This window comes from Quercus suber, unplaced genomic scaffold (assembly GCF_002906115.3).
Source record: "Quercus suber isolate HL8 unplaced genomic scaffold, Cork oak 2.0 scaffold_161, whole genome shotgun sequence".
Classification (NCBI taxonomy): domain Eukaryota; kingdom Viridiplantae; phylum Streptophyta; class Magnoliopsida; order Fagales; family Fagaceae; genus Quercus; species Quercus suber.
This window is the reverse complement of record NW_027069622.1, coordinates 235,663-259,144: the sequence shown is the minus strand read 5'-3', so window position 1 is coordinate 259,144 and position 23,482 is coordinate 235,663. Positions and strand designations below refer to the sequence as shown.

The 23,482-nt window shown below is 34.7% G+C and overlaps 3 protein-coding genes across 4 annotated transcripts; all 3 read left to right on the top strand.

The window, feature by feature from the left end:
• Nucleotides 1–148: 148 nt before the first annotated feature.
• On the top strand, nucleotides 149–3,347 carry LOC136069304 (F-box protein At4g00755-like). Of its 2 annotated transcripts, none has more exons than XM_065777666.1 (5): nucleotides 149–266; nucleotides 596–784; nucleotides 1,471–1,890; nucleotides 1,987–2,156; nucleotides 3,073–3,347. In XM_065777666.1, exons 2-5 carry the CDS (start codon nucleotides 658–660, stop codon nucleotides 3,262–3,264), a joined length of 909 nt encoding a protein of 302 aa, XP_065633738.1. In that variant the 5' UTR covers nucleotides 149–266; nucleotides 596–657; the 3' UTR covers nucleotides 3,265–3,347. The 2 variants fall into 2 exon arrangements, with proteins under 2 accessions (XP_065633738.1, XP_065633739.1); XM_065777667.1 differs by having other exon boundaries at nucleotides 533–784.
• Nucleotides 3,348–11,454: 8,107 nt separating this feature from the next.
• On the top strand, nucleotides 11,455–17,915 carry LOC112010691 (F-box protein At4g00755). Its single transcript, XM_024043048.2, has 7 exons — nucleotides 11,455–11,597; nucleotides 11,941–12,129; nucleotides 13,345–13,758; nucleotides 13,855–14,024; nucleotides 16,031–16,149; nucleotides 17,172–17,382; nucleotides 17,576–17,915. Exons 2-7 carry the CDS (start codon nucleotides 12,003–12,005, stop codon nucleotides 17,648–17,650), a joined length of 1,116 nt encoding a protein of 371 aa, XP_023898816.2. The 5' UTR covers nucleotides 11,455–11,597; nucleotides 11,941–12,002; the 3' UTR covers nucleotides 17,651–17,915.
• Nucleotides 17,916–20,060: 2,145 nt separating this feature from the next.
• LOC136069290 (uncharacterized) lies at nucleotides 20,061–20,744 on the top strand. The gene is made up of 2 exons (XM_065777644.1): nucleotides 20,061–20,278; nucleotides 20,330–20,744. The coding sequence occupies exons 1-2, from the start codon at nucleotides 20,061–20,063 to the stop codon at nucleotides 20,742–20,744; spliced, it is 633 nt and encodes a 210-aa protein (XP_065633716.1).
• Nucleotides 20,745–23,482: the final 2,738 nt, after the last annotated feature.

Sequence of the window (23,482 nt, the reverse complement as noted above, 5' to 3'; positions counted from 1 at the left end):
AAAAAAAGAAGTAAAGAAAGAAAACCTTTTTTATTTAAAAATTAGTAAAAGAAAGAAAACATTAAATAAATAACAAAACAAAGTAACTTATATTATAAAAAATATATATATATTTAAAAAATATAAAAGTGAAAAATAGTTCGATTAGTACGTTGGTTTTATCCAGCACCTTTCATTTATTTCTCTCTCTTTACATTTTGCAGTTTTATCACATTTCACATCAGAGATAGAGATAAAGATTTTTACTCTCTTGTTCATCTCCAAAGGTAAAAGAATCCCAACTTCTCCTTCTCGTCTCTGTAAATCCTCACACACTCTCGCAAGTTCTGTGCCTCTGTAATTTTTTTTTATATTTTTTTTGCACCAAGAAAAAGTATCTTTAATTTGTTCAATTGGCGATAATTTGTTCTGATTTGTTAAAATTATTTTTTATTTTATTTTTATTTTTGGTTTTGTGATTTGTTTACATGAGTAAAATTTTTCTCTTTCTCCTTTGTGGATGCAATCTCTCATGCCACTTCCTTTATTGCAGATATTTACTATTTAATTGTGTAATCGTGGTGAGGCTCATTTGTGTTTTACAATGCGAATTCAGGTTTTGAAATCTGAACAGACAACTGGGTTTTGCTCAGAATTTGGTGTAGTTAATTACTTGACATGGAAGGGGGTATGGATTTCTTGAATTGCCTTGACCTGGACATGTCGGTGCAAATTCTGATGTATTTGAAGGACCCATCTGATCTTGTCCGCGTTAGTTCTGTCTCACGGTCTTGGCGAGATTTCGGTGAGCTAAAACATTTTACATGTGTACATTTGTGCTTTCTTAGGCATTATAGTTCATAGACACATAGATTTTCTAATGCTCGATAATCCATTTCATTTTGAGTATCAGATTTTGTAAGTAATTAAAATAGGTCTCTTGTTGAGTTGTTTGTAGTAGTATTAGAAACTTTAAGTAATTGGAAGTACATGGAGAAAAATGGTTGGTATTAATACATGCAAGTAGTAGTGATTATATGCATTAATTTTTAATGATTCTTTACTATAATATGATAAAGATTTTGCACATAATTATAAAATAGAAAACTATGGGTGGTTTTTGCAGAGAAGTAGGTAATAAACTAGATTAGGGAAAGAGACTTATGAAGTAAGAAGACATTGTCATTTGGTAGAACTTTATGTTTTCCTAAAGCAAAAACGAAAGAGAATGAATTGAAAGATTTAAACTCAAGAATGGACCGTTTGCATCTCTCAAAGCTTATTTTTCCTCAAACTCTTTATAGTCTGCATCATTGTGTTTCTGTCAATTTGATAGTTTGAGAACTCTGAAACTACAGTGTTTGTTGCTGGTTCAGAGCTTATGTGATTGAACTTTTGAGGGAAAATAATAATAGAAAACTCTTTTTCAAGGGGTTTCAGTATCTGCAGGTAGTAAAGGCACTGATAGTTTGAACTTTTTATGTACTGCAGTAATTGCAAATGGCCTTTTTAAGCAGTTGTGCTTGAGAATGTTTCCTCAGTTATCTAGAGTTGCTCATGTTATGGAATTGAACAAATGTGGAGCAAAAGAGCCTGTAGAAGTTGGCTCTAGCTATTCAATGGAATGGGAATCTTTGGCAAGGGATCATAGGGTCTATGCTACTCTAGCTCGAGTTTGTACATCATTTCATGATGAGGATTGCATTTCAAAAGCAATTAGTGCTTCTAGCACTGATAATTATCCAGACGAAAGTATTGAGAATACTCTGCAATTAGCTGATATTGTTCCACCAAGAGCTTTTTACTGGTCAAGTAAAGGGCAAAAGAATCCTGCAGTGCCTGAGACACTAATATACAAGCTGAAGTCTGAGTTTTGTGTTATTACTGAAATAAATATATGCCCTTTCGAAGGTATGCGTCAACATTTCTGCAAACTATGTGCCCTTCCAGTTTTTCTTGACCTTTTAAACATCTTTTAATGATGATGTGATCTGTCTATTTGTCCAGCTTTCTTTCAGCCTGGCTCACCTATATATTCCGCGAAATCTGTGCGGTTTCGAATGGGTCATCCAAAAAGCCCTAATGATTTAGGGTGTCATCTTCCGGGTGACCCATTGCCTTCTGCTGATGACACTTTCATATGGACCTACACTTCACCAGAATTTCCAATGGCTCAGGTGTGTTCTAGTGCTACCTTCTGTATTTCTTGTTGTTTTTCCTTTTACTTTTTTATTTTTTGTTTTTTAAGTGTGTGTGGACGGGTGTTGTTATGCTAACACCTAGCTAAAATGCAACTTTCTTTGCCAACAAAATCGGCCTATTGTTTGATTATAGCATAAAATTAAAAAATAAAAAATAAAAAAGAAGATTTGTTCTTCTGGTCTGCCTTCAACACCAGAACAGAGGGGCCAAGGATTGGAGGAGGTGGAATATGAAAGATATTTTAACTCAATTGAGCTGCCCATTCCTGATCAACTTACCTATACCTGAAAACATCAGCCCATCTAGCCACATGTGAAACTCTATTCATGCTTATATATGATGTGCAACTAAATCGAAAAGTTGAAAGTGGGTATGATTTATCAATTATAAGTGCAACTATAGATTCTAGGTCACTTGTCCTCACCCCCCTCATCTCATGAAGAGCCTGAAGTGAATTTAGGAAGCTGAATTTGGCAACAGCCCAAGAAGGAGCCATCAAATTGCCTGCCCTCTCTGCTAATACTTGGGTAATGTAAATAGGTACAGTCAAACTGATTTTTGCGTATATGTGACGTTAGACTGTGTGCTGGTTGGATTGTGCGGGTTGAGGGAAAAAAATTTAACCAATTTTCCATTAGTGGGTTTGAAAAATTCTAAACCACTACCAACGCTCTAACATACAAAAATGGTTGGTTGGTTGAAAATTTGGGTGGTTTCAACTCAATGGATTGGACGGGTTAGTTTTAGTTATGTTTTTGCATGGCAGTTTTAATGATAACTTTGGATGATGCATGGCAGTTTTAATGATAACTTTGGATGATATGAAATCATTCATTCATTTTTCTTGCAATTTATAATAGCTGACTGCTTTAATGACTTTCTCTTGAACAGGAACGTTGCTTGCAGAATTTTAGGCTTCCAGAACCTGTTCTTTGCATTGGTGGAATTTTGCAGATTGAGCTGCTGGGTAGGGTTCAGACACAAGAAGTGGATGGCTTATTCTATATATGGTTTGTTCTGTACACTCCTTTTCATAGTCTTGTTGCATACTCATCAATGGTTATGCTATGGAGGCCTTATTAAGCCTATGAAACGCTGATGTCCTTGATAGTATTTTACAGCCCATAGCTACATATAATAAATATAATCTATACCATGTACCACTACTTTTAGGCTTCAACAAATTTATGAATTTCATTTTGTTTTTGCTGGAATGGCCGGAAAATTTCATGCCAGTACCTCGGGATGAATTCCGGACCATTCCAGTCTGTTTCGGCCATTCCGGCCTATTTCATGCTGGATTTTTTTTTTTTTTAATCCCTCAATTCACTCTAAAATCTAACTCCAAAGAAATCAAAGAAAAAGAAAAAATGAGAAGAGAAGAGAGATTCAAAAGAGGTTCATGTTGATGAGTGTGAGTAGTGTTTCACCGTGAGAGAATTGTTATGGTAGGGATGAGTGAAGAAGATACTGATGTTTGCCGGGCTCTAGTTCTCACCATTTGTAAAGACATGCTTTTTGCAGTCCTTTTTTTTGGGATTGCTGGGCTCTAGTTCACCATTTGCAAAGTCATGCTTTTTGCAGTCTTTTTTTTAAGAAGATCTGTGGAGATGGCCTTCAGAAAATTGCATCCGAATGAACCTACCTTTTTGAGTTTTTCTTTGTTTATCAGACTATCTGCTTCCAGTTTGTTTACCACACCATTCCAAGCAACAGCTTGTAAGATGAAATGATGTAATAAAAGTAGGAGATTTAAAAGTCTTCATGAAAGAAAGATTTTGAAAAGCTAGCCAATTGGGGTAGGAAAATTATAGGAAGCTTCCTCTTTTACAAATGCCCCAACATCTATATTTATTTACAAAAGAACCAAATTGTCTTAGTTTTTTAAATTACTAATCTGATTAGTTTATTAGGAATTTTCTTTAATTGAATTTTTGGCAAAATCCAAATTGAGTTTGTTAGGATTTAGCTACTGACAAGTGTCAACTACCAAATAATTTTTCTGCTCTAGCCCCGCTGCCCCCGGGGGGGGGGGGGTGTGTTGTGGAGATAATTTTTTAACATTGCAAGTTTACACTCGTAGCAATTAGTAGTATATCCACTTGGCACACTAGTAACTTCTATGACTTATGGGTCTTATTAAGAGTGTTTTTAGCACAATATTAATAGACTATTTTAAAAAAGTTTTAATACTAATTCATGAAAAATATAAAAATTATCAAAAAAGTTAGTTACTTTTTCTTTTTCAATAACGAGTTTCTCAAATAGTTCTTAAACCAATGTCCTTAGGACATTTGTTAACTTTTCACTAAATTTGATTATACACTAGCCTAAATCCATATATACACATTTTTGTTTTATTCTTTATTTGTTATTATTATTGGTAAAATTTTGATTAATTCAATTGATTTATTTCTAAGTAATATTTACAAACAACATAAATAGCAATTTATATTATATATAAGGTTAATTACAATTTATCCACCTATGATTAAACTCGCTTTAAAAATGTTTATCTTTGATTTGGAAGTTGTTAGTTGTTACTTTAACCACTTGAAATAAATCCCCCTCCAAATCTTATTGCAAGATAACCACCATTCTACTTCCAAATCCTATTGCTTGCTAGGATTTTTATGCCAAGCTAAGTGTTGCTCTGTGTTACGAATCTGAATATTGCTATGGTTGTTGAAAGAGATGTGTATGTGTTATTGACTTTTATAAAACCCTCATTTTTACAACTTCATTCATTTAGTTAATTATTATTATTATTATTTGTTGAAAGAATGAGGTGGTTTTAGAGGGCTAATAGAGCCGCCTCAAGGGACATAAAGTGATTACTTCCAAATCACGGATAAACACTTTTAAAACATAAAATTGTAAATTTCATAACAATATAAATTGCACCTATAAATTTATAACGGTTTGTTTGGGTAAGATTTGAATTTGAAATTCTACAAGAAGCCAAAATCTGAGAGGGATTTATCAGTCGTTGTGTTTGGTATTGTAAAATAAGGAAATTCTAAATTTATGGGTGGGACTAACCAGAATTTGGCGGTCACAAATTCGGTCTTTAAATCATTTGGGTCATAGTTAAAAAGCTCCTCCTTAAATTTTGGATTTTAAAAAATCGTTTGCTCATATTTTGGCATTTTAACATTTTGGATTAAAAAAAAAAAAAAACTTGTACCAAAATTTCCTCTGTTAAGATGTTAAATGAAAATAACATTATGAAAGACTTCTCACCAAAAACTGCAAATTATATTGCAATGCCCTAAAAATAAAAAGAATTATTAAAAAAGAAAAACAAAAGTACACAAAATAAAAGAATAGGTGAAAGAAAATGTTGCTCGCTAAGACACTAAATAATCATAAACAAAATGTTTGTATGGTTATATATTACCTTTTTTTTTTAATAATAAGTTGGATGGGCTATATTACAAAGCTACTTTGGGAACTTTTCTAAATTCATCTCTCTATACTTGCAAATAAAAACACACTTAATAAAATCACAAAACTTCAGTCATGGCAACAATTGCAAAGTCTTAGAGCTACTTAAAGAAAGAAAAAAATATTACACACAAAATAGAAAGTAGGAAACTAAAAACAATAGCCGTTCCCTACTTTCGGTACTGAATATATAGTTTAAGAAGATCCCTGACATCATAAGCAAATTTGCCTCCAACAGCAATTGTTTTAAATGGGAACCCAACCTGGCCTTCTTTCAAATAATTTCAGTATTTCCACCATTAGCAAATAATTTCTATCAATTACTTTCAAACCAACTAATTTCATCTCTACATCAGATGATTTAACTTGGTAAGTAAACATAGTAAACTCACCAAAAGTGAGAGAACATAATTATTGATGCTCATACTGATAATAGCAATGCCACTTAAACAGGGAAAAAGAAGAAGTCAAGACTATACAACATTAGATAGAAAGACTGCATAGGAAGTGAGAATTTTTTTTTTTTTTTTTTTACTAGTCCTTGTACAGAAAGGCCTTGAGATGATAAATTACTGCAACATTTGCAGCTACTCAGTTCAAAAACACATTTTATTTTATTTTTCCTCCTTTTTTTTTTTTTTTTTTTTTTTGGGTGGGGGGTTTAGAGGGATTGGATATAAGTTATCAAACATATAAAAATTCAGAGAGATATTCTTCCTCTGCTTCATCTTCCTCTTCACCTGATTCATATTCTTCAATTTCTACCACGTTTGCATTTCCCTGCAATATGTCCACAAAATGTTGCAAATATCTGATACGTCTTTGCCATTGAACATTAGGGATTTCACGGGCCTCATTCTCAGGTAAACCTGGTTGGGTATGAAACTTGCCTTGCATGCCTTCTTCAAGACAAATGTCCCAGATGGCTCGAGAATTTCTACACGAAGTGCTGGAGATAAGGAATGCCCCACAACTTGAACAAGAAATGCTGAAAATTGCAAACTTTCTGTCATTAATCTTACTTGCAGCACAAAAAGAGGAGATCATTAGTTTGGAAAGAAACAAAAATGCCTACATGCCATTCTTTTGTAGGAGGCTTCTGTGGGGGAGAGAGAGGCTAGATTTACACGCATTGATAATGTTGAACCATGCATACAGTGAATATAATAGCATACCAATACAGCAATAATTTGATAACCATGCATCAAATTTCATTGGTACACATCCTTCCAGCCTTTCACAATTTAATATTCCACCAAAAATAACTGAACCAATATTCCACAGAAACTAACAGACCCTAGTTTTAGGCATGTTCCTGTTAACTTAAGCCAGTCCCTGGTAATTGGTGTATACCCAAATACATCCTGTGGACTAGTGTTTTCTAGTTATGCTTTTTTCAACAATTTACTTGTCAAAAAAGCCAGTCCCTAGTCATTTTGACAAAGCTTAGGCTATTATTAAGATGCAAGTGTTATAAGGAAAGTTTTTTTTTTTTTTTTAAAAATCAAATTTCCAAGAGCACAAACTATTTACTATGTTATGTCCCAAGGTCACAGGGAAGATAATTATGCAGCAGCAAATGAAGTTTATTTCAATCAAATTCAAACTTCATCAGCTGCTGCATAATTTTCTTCCATGTGGCTTTGGACATAACATACTATAATAATCCCTTCATGCAGAAGAAAATGGATTTTAGAAAATTTCCTAATATAGTCAAAGCAGAGGAAGTGAACATAGTACCAATTGGTGAAACAAAAACACTAATCTCATTGTCTATCCTTTTCCCCTTCTGCTTCAGTAAATCCTATCTGGATTTACTCTTATCCTTCCCTCTCCAGGGGTAACCTTTTACCTCACATTGCCCAATGTGTAAAAAAAAAAAAAAAAAAAAAAAAGTGTATGAACCAAAGCAACAAGGCAATGCACATCACTTTTGAAAATTATTTAAGCCCAATGTTTTGAATACCGTTTTAGTGCCCATTTCTGTTTGTCCATTTGAACGGAGTATTTCGGTACCAATCTATTTTGGTATATCTATTTTGGTGTACCGTTTTGGTTACCACTAATATATAATTTTATGTATGTATATATAAATATATATATATAAAATAATTTATTACTTATTATTATTATTATTTTGTTAAATAATAATATAAATCAATGATTTTAATATAGATATTAAAGAAAATTCCTAATAAACTANTTTAAAAAAAAAAAAAAAAATACACATACACACTTGATTCGATGGTCACTTTACAAGTATAAATGTTTGTGGGGTGTGAGGGTAAAAGCCGAGTTTAAGTTCCCAAGAGGAGGAGGTATGCCATGCATCATATGTCTGTTTCCTCCCTCTCACATGGAGGTGGATCCCAAATGAACATGCATTCGATACATGGTGTATTTTTTAGACTAGGGAGCAAACATGGGGTATTTTCTAGGAAACATGCATCCTACAATGAGTTCCACACATATACACTTAGATTTATACTAGAATATAATTTATATCTTGTATAATTTTTTTTTTTTTAAAAAGACTCAACTCAATTATTGGGCACATACTAGTCGGTTCAACTTGTTAAGTTTGGAGTTAAAATATCGAATAAGTACACTAAAAATTAATTGATATCTTGTTAGTAAATACTTGGCATGATGGTCTAGGATAAGTGTTTGTAGAATGTGGGGTAAAAGCCAAGTTCAAGTTTCCAAGAAGAGGAGGTATGCCATACATCATATGCATGTTTTTTCCGTCTCACATGAGAGTAGACTCCACATGAATATGCATTTGATGCATGATATATTTTTTAGACTAGGGAGGAAACATAGGGTATTTTCTAGGAAACATGTATCCCACAGGGAGTTCCGCACATATACACTTAGATTTAGACTATAATATAATTTTTATCTTGTATATATATAAAAAAATGACAAAAATACAAAACTGACCCTCTAACTTTCAATCTTTTTCATTTCAGTCCTCTAATTTTCAGTTTTTTCATTTCAGTCCTCTAACTTTCAATTGTTATCAATTTGGTACTCCGTTAAACTCCAAGTATGGCATGCCCTTAATTGAGCCAAAACAATGTTGTTTTGTTTTTTGTTTTGTTTTTTTTTTTTAAATTTTTCATTAATAAATTTCGGGAAAAAAAATAAATAAAAAATAAAACTTAGACACCCAAATCACTCACTAAAATTTACATCTCACAACCTTACCTTCCTAAACACCAAAATCCCCTCCCACCCAACTTAGTTTTGGCTCAATAAACGGCAGAACATAACTAGAGTATAACGAAGTAACAAATTGACAATAATTGAAAGTTAAAGTACTGAAATGATAGAATTGAAAATTAGATAACTAAAATAAAAAAGACTGAAAGATAGAGGCTCAGTTTTGCATTTTTGCAAATTTTTTTAAAAAAAAAGACTCAACTCAATTATGGATAAATTGTAATTAACCCTTTATATAATCATAAATTGCTATTTATGTTGTTTGTAAATATTACTTAGAATAAAAAATCAATTGAATTAATCAAAATTTTACCAATAATAATAACAAATAAAAGAATAAAACAAAAATGTGTATATATGGATTTAGGCTAGTGTATAATCAAATTTAGTGAAAAGTTAACAAATGTCCTAAGGACATTGGTTTAAGAACTATTTTAGAAACTCGTTATTGAAAAAGAAAAAAGTAACTAACTTTTTTGATAATTTTTATATTTTTCATGAAATTAGTATTAAAACTTTTTAAAAATAGTCTATTAATTATTGTGCTAAAAACACTCATTAATAAGACCCATAAGTCATAGAAGTTACTAGTGTGCCAAGTGGATATACTACCTAATTGCTACGAGTTGTAAACTTGCAATGTTAAAAAAATTATCTCCACAACCACAACCCCCCCCCCACCCCCCCGGGGGCAGCGGGGCTAGAGCAGAAAAATTACTTGGTAGTTGACACTTGTCAGTAGCTAAATCCTAACAACTCAATCCTTGGATTTTGCCTAAAATTCATGATGCCCCTTCCCATATTACTTTTTTAAGATATAAATGTAAATACATCTGGATCCTTTACACTCATGCCATTTAATTCTTCAAATGTTGTTTTGTCATATAATTTTGTCATATAAGACAAAACCAAGTCTACTATAAAATTATTATTAAAAAAAAAAAAAAACACACACACACACACACACTACACACACTTGACTCGATGGTCACTTTACAAGTATAAATGTTTGTGGGGTGTGAGGGTAAAAGCCGAGTTTAAGTTCCCAAGAGGAGGAGGTATGCCATGCATCATATGCCTGTTTCCTCCCTCTCACATGGAGGTGGATCCCAAATGAACATGCATTCGATACATGGTGTATTTTTTAGACTAGGGAGCAAACATGGGGTATTTTCTAGGAAACATGCATCCTACAAGGAGTTCCACACATATACACTTAGATTTATACTAAAATATAATTTATATCTTGTATAATTTTTTTTTTTTAAAAAAAGACTCAACTCAATTATTGGGCACATACTAGTCGGTTCAACTTGTTAAGTTTCGAGTTAAAATATCGAATAAGTACACTAAAAATTAATTGATATCTTGTTAGTAAATACTTGGCATGATGGTCAAGGATAAGTGTTTGTGGAATGTGGGGTAAAAGCCAAGTTCAAGTTTCCAAGAAGAGGAGGTATGCCATACATCATATGCATGTTTTTTCCCTCTCACATGAAGGTAGACTCCACATGAACATGCATTCGATGCATGATATATTTTTTAGACTAAGGAGGAAACATAGGGTATTTTCTAGGAAACATGTATCCCACAGGGAGTTCCGCACATATACACTTAGATTTAGACTATAATATAATTTTTATCTTGTATATATATAAAAAATGACAAAAATACAAAACTGACCCTCTAACTTTCAATCTTTTTCATTTCAGTCCTCTAATTTTCAGTTTTGTCATTTCAGTCCTCTAACTTTCAATTGTTATCAATTTGGTACTCCGTTAAACTCCAAGTATGACATGCCCTTAATTGAGCCAAAACAATGTTGTTTTGTTTTTTGTTTTTTTTGTTTTTTTTTTTGTTTTTTTTATTAATAAATTTCGAGAAAAAAAAAATAAAAAATAAAACTTAGACACCCAAATCACTCACTAAAATTTACATCTCACAACCTTACCTTCCTAAACACCAAAATCCCCTCCCACCCAACTTAGTTTTGGCTCAATAAACGGTAGAACATAACTAGAGTATAACGGAGTAACAAATTGACAATAATTGAAAGTCAAAGTACTGAAATGATAGAACTGAAAATTAGATGACTAAAATGAAAAAGACTGAAAGATAGAGGCTCAGTTTTGCATTTTTGCAAATTTTTTTTTAAAAAAAGACTCAACTCAATTATTGAGTTCATACTAGTCGGTTCAAGCTCTTATCTTGGCTAGGCAAGCCAAATTTTTGAATGTGTGTAATATTTAGGTAGAGGATACTCCACCCAGTATAGCAGATCAAGTTCAAATAGATGTAGTCCAATGTGACTTTATTTCTAGTTAATGAAAGTATTTGAAAGGGTTGATTATCAAAAAAAAAAAAACTTATTAAGTTTGGAGTTAAAATATCGAATAAGTATACTAAAAATTAATTGATGTCTTATTAGTAAATACAAGGGTTGAAATCGTATAAAATTTATTTAAAAAAATTCTCTTGCATATATAGTAAGACATCTTTTTCTTTTTAACCCAAAAAAAAAAGAAAAAAGACATCTTTTTCTTGTAGATAAGACAGATAAGATAAAAAAATAATTATGACTTGTCCGTTTTATGATTGTTCTTTAGTAACAGTTAAGCTAAGTGAAACCAATAAGACTGTCATGGGTTGGTGGGAGATTTATCTTTGGTCAAAACTTTGTTTCTCTACAATTTGCAGTTTTATCGTATGAGTTCTGAGATAGAGATATACTCCCTTGTTTCTCTGTAAATCCTCTCTTTCTGTCTTGCTCTGTGCCTTTTCAATTTATGATTTGTGAAATTGGTGATAATTTGTTTCAATTGTTAAACTTCTTCTTAATTAATTTATTTTTTAATCTAGTAAGTTTCTGTGCTTCATTTTCATGAAGAAAATTTATCTCTTCCTGGCTATGCAATCTCTCATGCCTCTTCCTTAAAAAAAAAAAAAAATGTTTTTTTTTTTTTCCTGAACTAGTGAAAATTTGAAGTAATTGTATTATTTTTGCATAATTAACGTAATTTTATTATTTAATTGTATTGATGTAATTGTGATGAGGCTAAAGATTTGTGTTTTACAATGTCAATTCAGGCTTGGAAATCTAAACAGACAACTGGGTTTTGCTCAGAATTTGTAGTAGTTGATTACTTGACATGGAAGTATGCATAGATTTCTTGAATTGGCTCGACCCGGACATATCAGTGCAAATTCTGATGTATTTGGAGGACCCATCTGATCTTGTCCATGTTAGTTCTGTGTCACGGTCTTGGCGAGATTTCGGTGAGCTAAAACAGTTTTAAATGTGTACATTTCTGCTTTCTTCAGTATCATAGTTCATTGACTCAGATTTTTCTAATGCTACATACCCCCCAATTCATTTTGACTATCATAGTTTATAAGTAAATAAAAATAGCTCTCTAGTTGAATTGTTAGTAGCAGTATAAGCAAATTTAGTAAATGGAAGTTTATGGAGAAAAATGTTTGGTATTTATACATACAAGTAGTAGTGATTTTTTTTTTTTTTTTAATGATTCATTACTGTTATAGGATATAGATTTTGCACATTATTATAAAATAGAAAACTTGGTCATATGGGTAGTCTTTGCAAAAGAAGGTAACGGACTAGATTAGGGAAAGAGACTATTTAAGTAAAAGAGATATTGTCATTTGGTAGAACTTTATGTTTTCATTAAAGCGAAAATGAAAGAGAATGAATTGAAAGTGCCAATGGGCTCTAGCTCAACTAGCACTTCCTCCCATTGCCAATGCTAGGTGGAGGGTGAGGTCGTAGACTCAAGACCCACCACGTGTGTAACTTGCTAATCAAAAAAAAAAATGATTAACCTCTGTTCATATAGTTGTAGTGTCTGATTACACCTTTAATGCTGTAGGTAGCACCTTACATGTTCTTATACTTTATGATTTGATCCATTGGTTGATATGCTATACTTGTTTCAGTACTTGTGTGATACAGGACAGGGATGGGCTCTCATACCAATTTTGATGTAGGATCTTTACAAATTTAACACTAAATTGAATTCTTGATGAGACTCATGGGCCTTTGGTACAGCCAAGGACAGCCCATTCCAGAAAATCTGGAATTTACCAAATTGCTCTTATTCTAATAAAATTTAATTAAAACTGAACCAGCAACTTCCTGTCCTAAAAACCCTAATACTAAGACTCAATAATAGCTAAAGTAACCCATGAAAGGTGTCAAGAAAGCCCCACATCAATACTAGACCACAAATCTTGAATCTTTTGGTATTTAATCTTGTTTTTCCTTGAACTCTTTATTGTCCGCATCATTGTGTTTCTGTCAATTTGATAGTTTGAGGACTCTGAAACTAGAGTGTTTAATTATTAGTTCAGAGCTAATGTGATTGAAATTTTGAGAAAAAAATAATAATAGAAAACTCTTTTTTAAGGGGTTTCAGTGCCTGCAGGAACTAAAGATACTGATTACTGATAGTTTGAACTTTTTATGTACTGCAGTAATTGCAAATGGCCTTTTTAAGCACTTGTGCTTGAGAATGTTTCCTCAGTTATCCAGAGTTGCTCGTGTTATGGAATTGAACAAATGTAGAGCAAAGAAACCTGTAGAAGTTGGCTCTAGCTATTCAATGGAATGGGAATCTTTGGCAAGGGATCATAGGGTCTATGCTACTTTAGCTCAAGTTTGTACATCATTTATTTTTGAGGATTGCATTTCCGAAGCAATTAGTGCCTCTAGCACTGATCATTATCCAGATGAAAGTATTCATAATACTCTCCTACCAGCATATACATGGAGAGCTTCATACTGGTCAAGTGAAGGGCAAAGTAATCCTGCAGTGCCTGAGACACTAATATACAAGCTGAAGTCTGAGTTTTGTGTTATTACTGAAATAAATATATGCCCTTTCCAACGTATGTGTCAAAACTTCTGCAAACTATATAAGCTTCCTTTTTTTCTTGACCTTTGAAATGTCTTTTAATGATGATGTGATATGTCTATTTGTTTAGAACATTTATCGAGTTTGCATATATATTCTTCCAATTCTGTTCGATTTCGAATGGGTCATCCCAAAGGCCCTTATGATTTAGGGAGTCGTCATCTGGGTGACTCATTGCCTTGTAATGCTGATGACACTTTCATTTGGACTTATACTTCACCAGAATTCCCAATGGCTCAGGTGTGTTCTAGTACTACTTTCTGTATTTTTTTTGGGTGTGTGTTGGGGTGGGTTCTGGATTGAGAGAATTGTTAGGGATTTGGCATGTCTATTGCTGAAGTGCATTTTTGCAGGCATTGCTCTGTTAACACCCATCTAAAATGCAATTTTCTTTGCCAACAACATCTACTTATTGTTTGATTATGGGCTATGGCATACAATATCCTTTTTATTCTTCAGGTCTGCCTTCCATGCTGCCATAATAGGTTTTCAGCACCGCTTCCTCCGCACTCAACCAACCCCCCCCCCCCCCACCCCCCAAAAAAAATCAATAGGAGCCAGGATTGGAGGAGGTGGAACATGAAAGATATTTTAACCCATTTGGGATGCCCATTCCTGATTATCTTACCTATACCTGAACACAGCAGCCCATCTAGCCTCCATATGTAGAATTCTATTCATGCTTATATATGATGTAATACTATTTTGATAAGTTGGAAATGTGGGTATGACTTATCATTATAAGTGCAACTATAGATATAGGTCACTTGTCCTCACCCCCTCATTTCATGTTGAACCTGAAGTGAATTTAAGAAGCTGGATTTGGCAACTGCCTGAGAATGAGCCATCAATTTGCCTGCTTCTCGGCAAAAGCTTCAGTAATTCAAAGATTTGCAATTAAGTAATAACCTGATTTTTTGCATGTGATGTATTCCCCTCTACAAAAGCTTCAGCAATGAAAGGGATTCAGAGTTACCCTGGTTTTTGCTCATATGTGGCATATTCCCTTCACTGAATAGCAATGTTATCATAGCTGCTTGGATATTCCATTCAATGTAGCGGTTCCATTAGTATTCCTTCTCTGGGAGACCTGATTTGAGCCTCCTACAATCAATCACAAGCTATGCATTAGACATTACAAGCATCCAATTCTGAAATGGGTTGGAGACAGAAATTCCCTAAGCATAGTTTCTGTGAAGCTTTTATTTTGAAGACTGTTTTGTTTGTGTTCAGTGTGTATGCATGGAAGAACCCTAGATAGCAAACTAATATGTAGATTAACTGATATATCACAAAAAGATAATGGATTTTATTTACTCCTTTTTGTGGTAAAGAAAGGTGGATAAAAATAATATTATTCTCCAGCCATAACCACATTATGGATCCTTCGATGGTAAGTGCCTCCTCCTTTATAAGAAGTGCCCTCCCATTCTAATCCAGAGTTTTTTGTTTTTTTAATCAAAAGAAAGGCAGATTCTTTCTTTCAATACAAAAGCGCTTGACCTGATTGGAGCTTCCTACAATCAATCACAGGCTATGAAACAGAAATTTATATAAGCCATCCTATTCTGAAATAAGGTTGAAGCCATCCTATTTTGAATACTGTTTTTTCGTTGTGCACATGGAAGAACATTAGCTAGTGAACTAATATGTAGATTAACTGATATAGATAGCACAACACAGTTAACGGATTTTATGCACACCTTTTTATAGTAAAGAAAGGCTGATGATCTTACCATTTGATAGAAAAATAATATTGTTCTCCAGCCATAACCAAGTTATGAATCCTTCTGCGGTAATTATCTCCTTTTATGAGAAGTGTTCTCCCATTCTTAACCAGAGATTTAATTTATTTTAATTTATTTTTTTTAAATCAAAAGAAAGGCAAATTTTGCATTAATTTAAAAGAGCTTGTACATCAGAAATAATATATTGTCCAAAAACACTGGATTGTCCCCCAAACCGCACTTCCGTACTTATTGAAATTTTCAGTTCTACAAAAGTGGACTTCTCTAATATAAGATAAAAGCAAACTACTTAAGATTTGTGAGATTACACTAGTTTTTTATGGTAGTTTTAACAGTAACTTAGGATGATAATGAAATCATTCATTCACTTTATCTTGCAATTTATTGTCTTCTGCCTTCAATTAGTTTTTGGCTGAGGTCTATCTGAATGCTATTTTCTCTCTCTTCATCTTATTGTTTGGAAATAGCTGACTTCTTTAATGACTTTCTCATGAGCAGGAAGGTTGCTTGCAGAATTTTAGGCTTCCAGAACCTGTTCTTTGCATTGGTGGAATTTTGCAGATTGAGCTGCTGGGTAGGGTCCAGAGGCATGAAATGGATGGCTTATTCTATATATGGTTTGTGCTATACACTCCTTTTCAGATTCTTGTTTCATACTCATTTATGATTATGCTATGGAGGACTTATTAAGCCTTGAACACCAATTTTCTGGATCAACAGGATCCATATTTTCAGGGCCATAGTTTTTTTTTTTTTTTTTTTTTTTTTTTTTTTTTTTTTTTTTTTTTTTTTTTTTCTGCACATGCTACATTTAACTTATAATCTATACTATGCATCACTATTTATAGTCTTAAATAATTTTTGAAAAGTGATGTCCATTGCTCTGTTGCTTTCGGTTCATACACATCATTTTTACATACTAGTCAAGAAGTGGTAAAAGTTTATCCCTGGAGAGGGAAGGATAAGACATTTCCATATAGAATTTACTGAACCAGAAGGAAAAAAGGATAAGACTACATTAGTATTTTTTCTGACACCAATTTGCTGCTTGGTTCACCTCTGCCACTTTGACTTAGATTAGGAAATTCTTGAAGTCTATTTTCTTCTGTGACAAGGGATTTTCATAGTAATAGTTCATGCTCTTGAAAATCTGATTTTTTTTTTTCCTTTACTTGACTTTCCTTTAACACTTACATCTTAATAATAGCCTAAGCTTATTGTCAGAATGGCTAGGGACTGGCTTTTTTTACAAGTAAATTTATTGAAAAAAAGTGTAGCATGGGAACACTAGTACACAGAATGTATTCGGGTGATTCACCAATGACCAGGGATGGGCTTAACTGGCACATCTAAAACTAGGTTCTATTAGCTTTTATGGAATATTAAATAACGGAAGCCTTGAAGTGTACTAATGAAATTTGATGCAAGGTTATCAAACTTACTGCTGTATTGGTATGCTATTATATACACTGTATGTATGGCACAACATGATCAATTCATGTAAATTCAGCCTCTCCCCTCACAGAAGCATCACACAAGAAATGGCTTGTAGGGGACAGTTTCTTCTTTTCAAATTAATGATTTCCTCTCCTTCTGCTGCAAATTGAACTAACTGCAGAAAGTTGTTTGTAAATTTCAGCATGTCTTATGTTCAAGTTGTGGGGTGTTCCTTATCTCCAACATTTTGTGTAGAAATTCTCGAGCCATCTGGGACATTTGTCTTGAAGAATGACATGCAGGGCAAGTCTTATACCCCACCAAGTTTACCCAAGAATGAGGCCCAGGGAAACAAATATGCAGTAGAATTCATTGATGAATATGAATCTGGTGAAGAGGAAGATGAAGCAGAGGTAGAATATGCTCTCTGAATTTGTTATATGTTATATCCAAAAATAAATAATAATAAAAAAACAAAAACAAAATCTACTTCCTATGCAGTCTTTCTATCTAGTGTTGTATAGCCTTGAATATTGTTTTTCACTGTTGTAGTGGTATTGCTATTACTATTACCAGTATTTTCCAACGAGACTTCGAAATTTTCAGGTCAGTGAGCATGTTGTGACTTGTGACAAAACAGCACATCACTGCTTGTTCTATATCGATGGCCTAATGGCCTAGTGGTGCAATGATGCTCGGCCTCAAACATAATGATTCACTAGTATGGGAATGGGATAGCCTAAAGTTGTGTTTATCTCACCAAAATATTTTTTTCCTAGAGGCTTTCTTTTCCGACGTTATATATTTGTTATAAAACTTTGTAGTTCAATTGATTGGCTAATCTTAATATTTTCAACAAAGACATCCAGTGTTCAAATCCTCATTCCCCTGTTATGACTATTTAATTATATATATATATATATAATAAAAATAAAAGAGAGTAAAACTTTGTTTCCAATTATTGATTAGTTTTACTTGAATATTCCTCTAATTTTAAATTCACATTTCTCACGGTTGAAGTCTTTTTTCCAAGATTCTCGTATGTATTAGGCATATGTAAACAAACTTTTGACATGAGGGTAAATCCCATAACCCACCCCTGTGTGAGTGGTTACATATGCTCAATACACAAGATACATTCTCCATTCTTTTCTATCAATAATTTTAAAAGAGTGTTATAATAATAATAATAATAATAATAATAATAATAAAAGTGTTCATTTGAAGGAATTAAATATTTCAAGATGAAGTTTGGGATAGCATTCTCTATATAAAATACCCCAGCACTTAAGAACCATTTGGGAGAGAATGACAAAAGTTTCATTTGGGACAGAAAAAATAAATATAAGGATGATAGAAAAGATAGTTTTCTGCCGTATGTTAGTAGAAAGAATAAATATAAGTTCTTTTGCTTGGTTGAAAAGAAAAATAGAAGGAGAGAAAAGTACTTTGTGTAAAATTACTATCATGCTTGATTACATAAGAACTATAGTTTTTTAGTTGTATATGATAAGTATTTTCATTATTATTGTGGGGATAAAAGCCCAAATTTATATATTGGGTCTTAGGCCCTATTTGAAGATATGGATACGTTCGAAGAGGAGAAAGTGATTGGGAAAGACCCCGGACTGGAGAACCATGCAAGGAAGTGATGAAAGAATATAGTCCGAGGAGTATATCCTTCTCGAATATGAAGAATACTTGTCAAGCAAATACTTGGGGGGTTTGGGCAATCTTCTAGGAAATTCCAACAATAAGAATGAGCCTCATACACATATAAAGATTATAAGAACGGAGAAATATCTAAAGAAAAAGCTGCTATCACTGCATTAAATGCATTGCAGTAACTTTTCTGGCCGTATTAATGTAGAGAAGACCCCTGAATAGTGCAGTCTCAACCACCACCATTCACAGAAAGTCAAAGAAGATGCCTGATGGGACATATACTCGAGTGAAGGTTTAAATGATTAACAAGTGTGCGATCAAGATATTTTAAAAGGAAACTATATAATGTAAAAGACCTCCCATAAGAAAGGGAGGAGAGGAGATAGAGAAAAGAGGAAAGAAAAAGGATTATTGTAGCTCTAAGAAGTATATAAACAAAAGTTGGTCTCCTCAAACAACAATTTATACAAATCTCAGGCCTGTTCTTGCATTTATCTATCTGCTAAACCTTGATTAACTGTTGTTTAAATCACAAACAGCTCAGTTCTTTCATCCACTCTCTACAAATTCATTGTATTGGACTTATTGGGCTCATAGTCCATACTTCTTAGGTTTGGGCCCTAAATTTTGACCCTACAATTCGCGTCGTCTGTGGGGAGAGCTTGAGCAAGAGTGGAAACAATAGTTGATGATGGCTGAACCAAGGTAACTACCAGCAGAATCCAGGGCATCCCAACACGTTAATCATTTTCTCAACTTGGAGCAAAGACATGATCGTGAAGGTAGTATACATACTACACATACTAACCAAAGCCAGCCACAAAGTGGAAGTTACGTGTCTCATGCAGACAAGAACAAAAACATGCAACTAGAGATTGACCAATTGAAAAGGGAGTTGCATCATGCAAAGAGGAGGCGAACTTCTTCATACTCTGATGACAATTCGGACAATGAACAAGACGTTACTTATAAAAGAAAATCTCGAACGCCAATTAGCGAATCCTTTTCCTATGAAGAAAAACATTATTGTAAACGGCAACCTTAAAGTCCATTACGTGGAGGCGTAGGGAACAATGCTATGAGCAAGGCCTTGAACCAAATCTCCAAATCGCCTTTCACACATAGGATTGAAGAGGCAAGACTTCCTCATCGTTTTCATCAACCGACATTCATTATCTACAATGGTAAAACAGACCCTGTGGAGCATGTGAGCCACTTCAACCAGAGGATGGCAGTCCACTCTAAGGATGAAGCTTTGATGTGCAAAGTTTTCCCCTCCAGTCTAGGACCAGTTGCGATGAGATAGTTTGACAGCTTGAAAGCAGATTCCATTAATTCCTTTAAAGAACTCACTTAAGCATTTGGTTCTCGTTTTGTCACCTACAGAAGATTTGCTCGACCTTTAGCTTCATTGCTATCCTTGAGCATGCAAGAAGGTGAGACCTTGAAAACGTACTCAGATAGGTACTGGGAGATGTTCAATGAAATGGAAGGGGATTTTGACGAAGTGGCCCTTAATACATTTAAGCTCGGTTTCTCTGCTGATCATGGTTTAAGAAAATCTCTGACTGGAAAACCTGTCACCAGTGTGTGTCAACTGATGGACAGGATTGATAAATATAAGAGAGTTGAAGAAGATCAGCAGTAAGGCAAGGGAAATGACAAGGTTATCCCCCAAGAGAAGAGGGATTTCAGGTCGGATAGATACCATAATAATAGGTCGCGTAGGGATTTTGCTGGGCAATTAGGATCAGCAAATCTTCAAGCAGTCAACGCTGTATTCAAAGAACTTGTACATCAAGTTTTGAAAAAGATTAAGAATGAACCGTTCTTCAAGTGGCCGAATAAGATGGTGGAAAACCCTGAAAGACGTAACCATAATCTTTATTGCCATTATCATCAGGACCATGGACATACCACAGAGGATTGTAGGAGCCTGTGGGATCATTTGAACCAGCTTGTCCGCAAGGAGAAATTGAAACAACTCTTGCATCACTCCAGTGGTCGAGGAAGTCAAATGAACTTGGAGCAACAAAGGGATGACGCTTCAAGGCCCCCTTTGGGAACTATCAATGTCATCTTTGCCACACCAGAGAGAACAGGATCTTGACCATCCAGGATAATGTTGGTAGCCTGGTTACCCGCGGGAGACTTTAATCATGGTCCGAAGAGAGCTAAATCGAGTACTCAACCGGTTTTAGGGTTCTCGAACGAAGACAAGATTGGAACCATTCAACCCCATGATGACGCTTTAGTAATTACCCTCAGAATTGGAGGGTATGATGTGAAGAGGGTAATGGTGGACCAGAGCAGCGCGACAGAGATAATGTACCCTGAGCTATAAGGGGCTGAACTTAAAACCTAATGACTTAACACCATACGGTTCTTCCCTGGTGAGTTTTGAAGGAAGAGTTGTTACCCTAAAGGGCTAAATACGATTGCCTGTGCAGACTGGCTCAAAGGTAGTAGAGGTAGATTTCATTGTTGTAGACGCATATTCGCCCTACACTGCAATTGTAGCTAGACCTTGGCTTCATACACTAGGGGTTGTTTCCTCTACTCTGCATTAGAAAGTTAAGTATCCGTCCGAAGGTCAAGTTAATGAAATCCTGTGAGATCAATCTATGGCGAGACAATGCTTGGTGGCTGCCATCCAACATAAGCCCAGAGCTGAGTCCTCGGCTGATACTGGAAAGAATTTATAGCAATTAAAACCTTTGGCATCGCCCATCAATAATTCAGTCGAGAGTGCAAGGTATGAAGATTTGATAAAAATTGCTATCGGAGATGATCCGGAGAAGTTTTTTCAAGTCGGATCTCAGTTACCTCTTCAAGAGAAGGAAGAGCTGATGGAGTTCCTCAAAAGAAAAATTGATGTATTTGCCTGGAATGCTTACGAAGCCCCGGGGGTGGATCCAGAATTCATATGTCACCATCTGAATGTCAACCTACTAATCACCCCTAAGAAACAGTCTCCTGGGCGTCCATCCAAGGAGCATGCTGACGTAGTGCGAGAAGAAGTAACAAAGCTCAAACAAGCTGGAGCTATTAAAGAGGTTTTTTTATCTTGAGTGGTTAGCGAATACTGTGGTTATAAAGAAGAAAAATGAGAAATGGCGAGGATGTGTAGATTTTACTGACTTAAATAAGGCTTGCCCTAAAGATCCGTTCCCTATGCCTAAAATAGACCAGTTAGTAGATGCAACTATTGGCTATCCTCGGATGAGTTTTCTAGATACTTTCCAAGGTTATCATCAAATGTCATTAGCCCTGGACGATTAGGAGAATACTGCCTTTGTCACCCCTATTGGGAATTACCACTACAAAGTGATGCCATTTGGTTTGAAAAACGCAGAATCCACCTATCAAAGAATAATGACGAGGATGTTTGAGCCACAGCTGGGTAAAAGTATCGAGGTTTACATAGATGACATAGTAGTGAAGAGTTAGATTGTTGCTGAGCATGTGAGAGATCTTGGAAACATTTTCGAAGTTCTTAGAAGATACAAGTTAGGTTTAAATGCTTCCAAATGTTCGTTTGGTGTGGGATCAGGCAAATTTTTGGGTTACATAGTAACTCACAGGGGAATTGAGGTCAACCCAGATCAGATAAAGGCCATTAATAATTTACAAGTTCCTCGAAATCCCAAAGAAGTCCAAAAATTGACTAGAATGGCTGCCGCTCTGAACCAATTTATCTCTCGATTAACAGATAGGTGCAGACCTTTCTTCTTGCTGATCAATAAGTGGAAGGGATTTGAGTGGACTGAAGAATGTGCTTTAGCTTTCCAGCAACTTAAGGATTCTCTAGCTCGGCCACCGATCATATCCAGTCCTGAGCCAGATGAAGTCTTCTTTGCTTACATCGCTGTAGCCCCTTACACTGTAAGTTTGGTGTTGATATGAGTGGACAAAGAGGTGCAAAGGCCAGTTTATTATATAAGTAAGTCACTGCATGAAGCCGAAATTCGTTATCTGCCATTAGAGAAAGCTATCCTGGCTGTAATGTTGGGTATACGAAAATTGCCTCATTATTTTCAAGTCCATACGGTTGTTGTTCTTACTCAACTCCCGCTTAAAACCATACTCAAAAGTGCATATTACATAGAGAGAATAGCTATATGGGGCACTATCCTAAGGGCTTTTGACATCAAGTATATGCCCCGCACCTCCACGAAGGGATAGGTCCTCGCAGACCTAATACCCGAGTTTACTAAGCCTACGTTAGAAGAATTAACACCAACACAGAACATGGATGAAAAATTGGTTGGTGTAATTTCTCAGAAAGGCCCTTCATTTTGGGAGGTATTTGTAGACGCTGCATCAAACCAGAAAGGATCTGGAGTGGGGTTAGTGCTAATATCCCCAGAAAAGATCATTATTGAAAAATCACTGAGACTAGGCTTCACGGCTACAAATAATGAGGCTGAATACGAAGCTCTACTGATAGGAATGGCAATGGTTCAAAGAATGGGGGGAAAGTTAGTGGAAATGTTCTCGGACTCAAGGCTAGTCGTCGGCCAAGTACAAGGGGAATTTGAGGCGAAAGATAAAAGAATGCAGGAATACTTGAGCTAAGTTAAACGTCTCTAGTCACATTTCAAATATTTTAATTTGCTACATATCCCCAAAAATGGTAACGCACAAGCTGATTCTTTGGCCATGCTGGCAACTTCCTCGGCACAGAATCTGTTTCGGGTTATCCTTGTTGAAGACTTGCACGAACCAACAGAGATAAGAAAAGAGGCAGTTTGAATTCATCAAATCAAAGTTGAGCCAAGTTGGATGGACTTTATAATTCAATTCCTGAAGGAGGATACTTTACCTGAAGCAAGGTTGGAAGCGAAC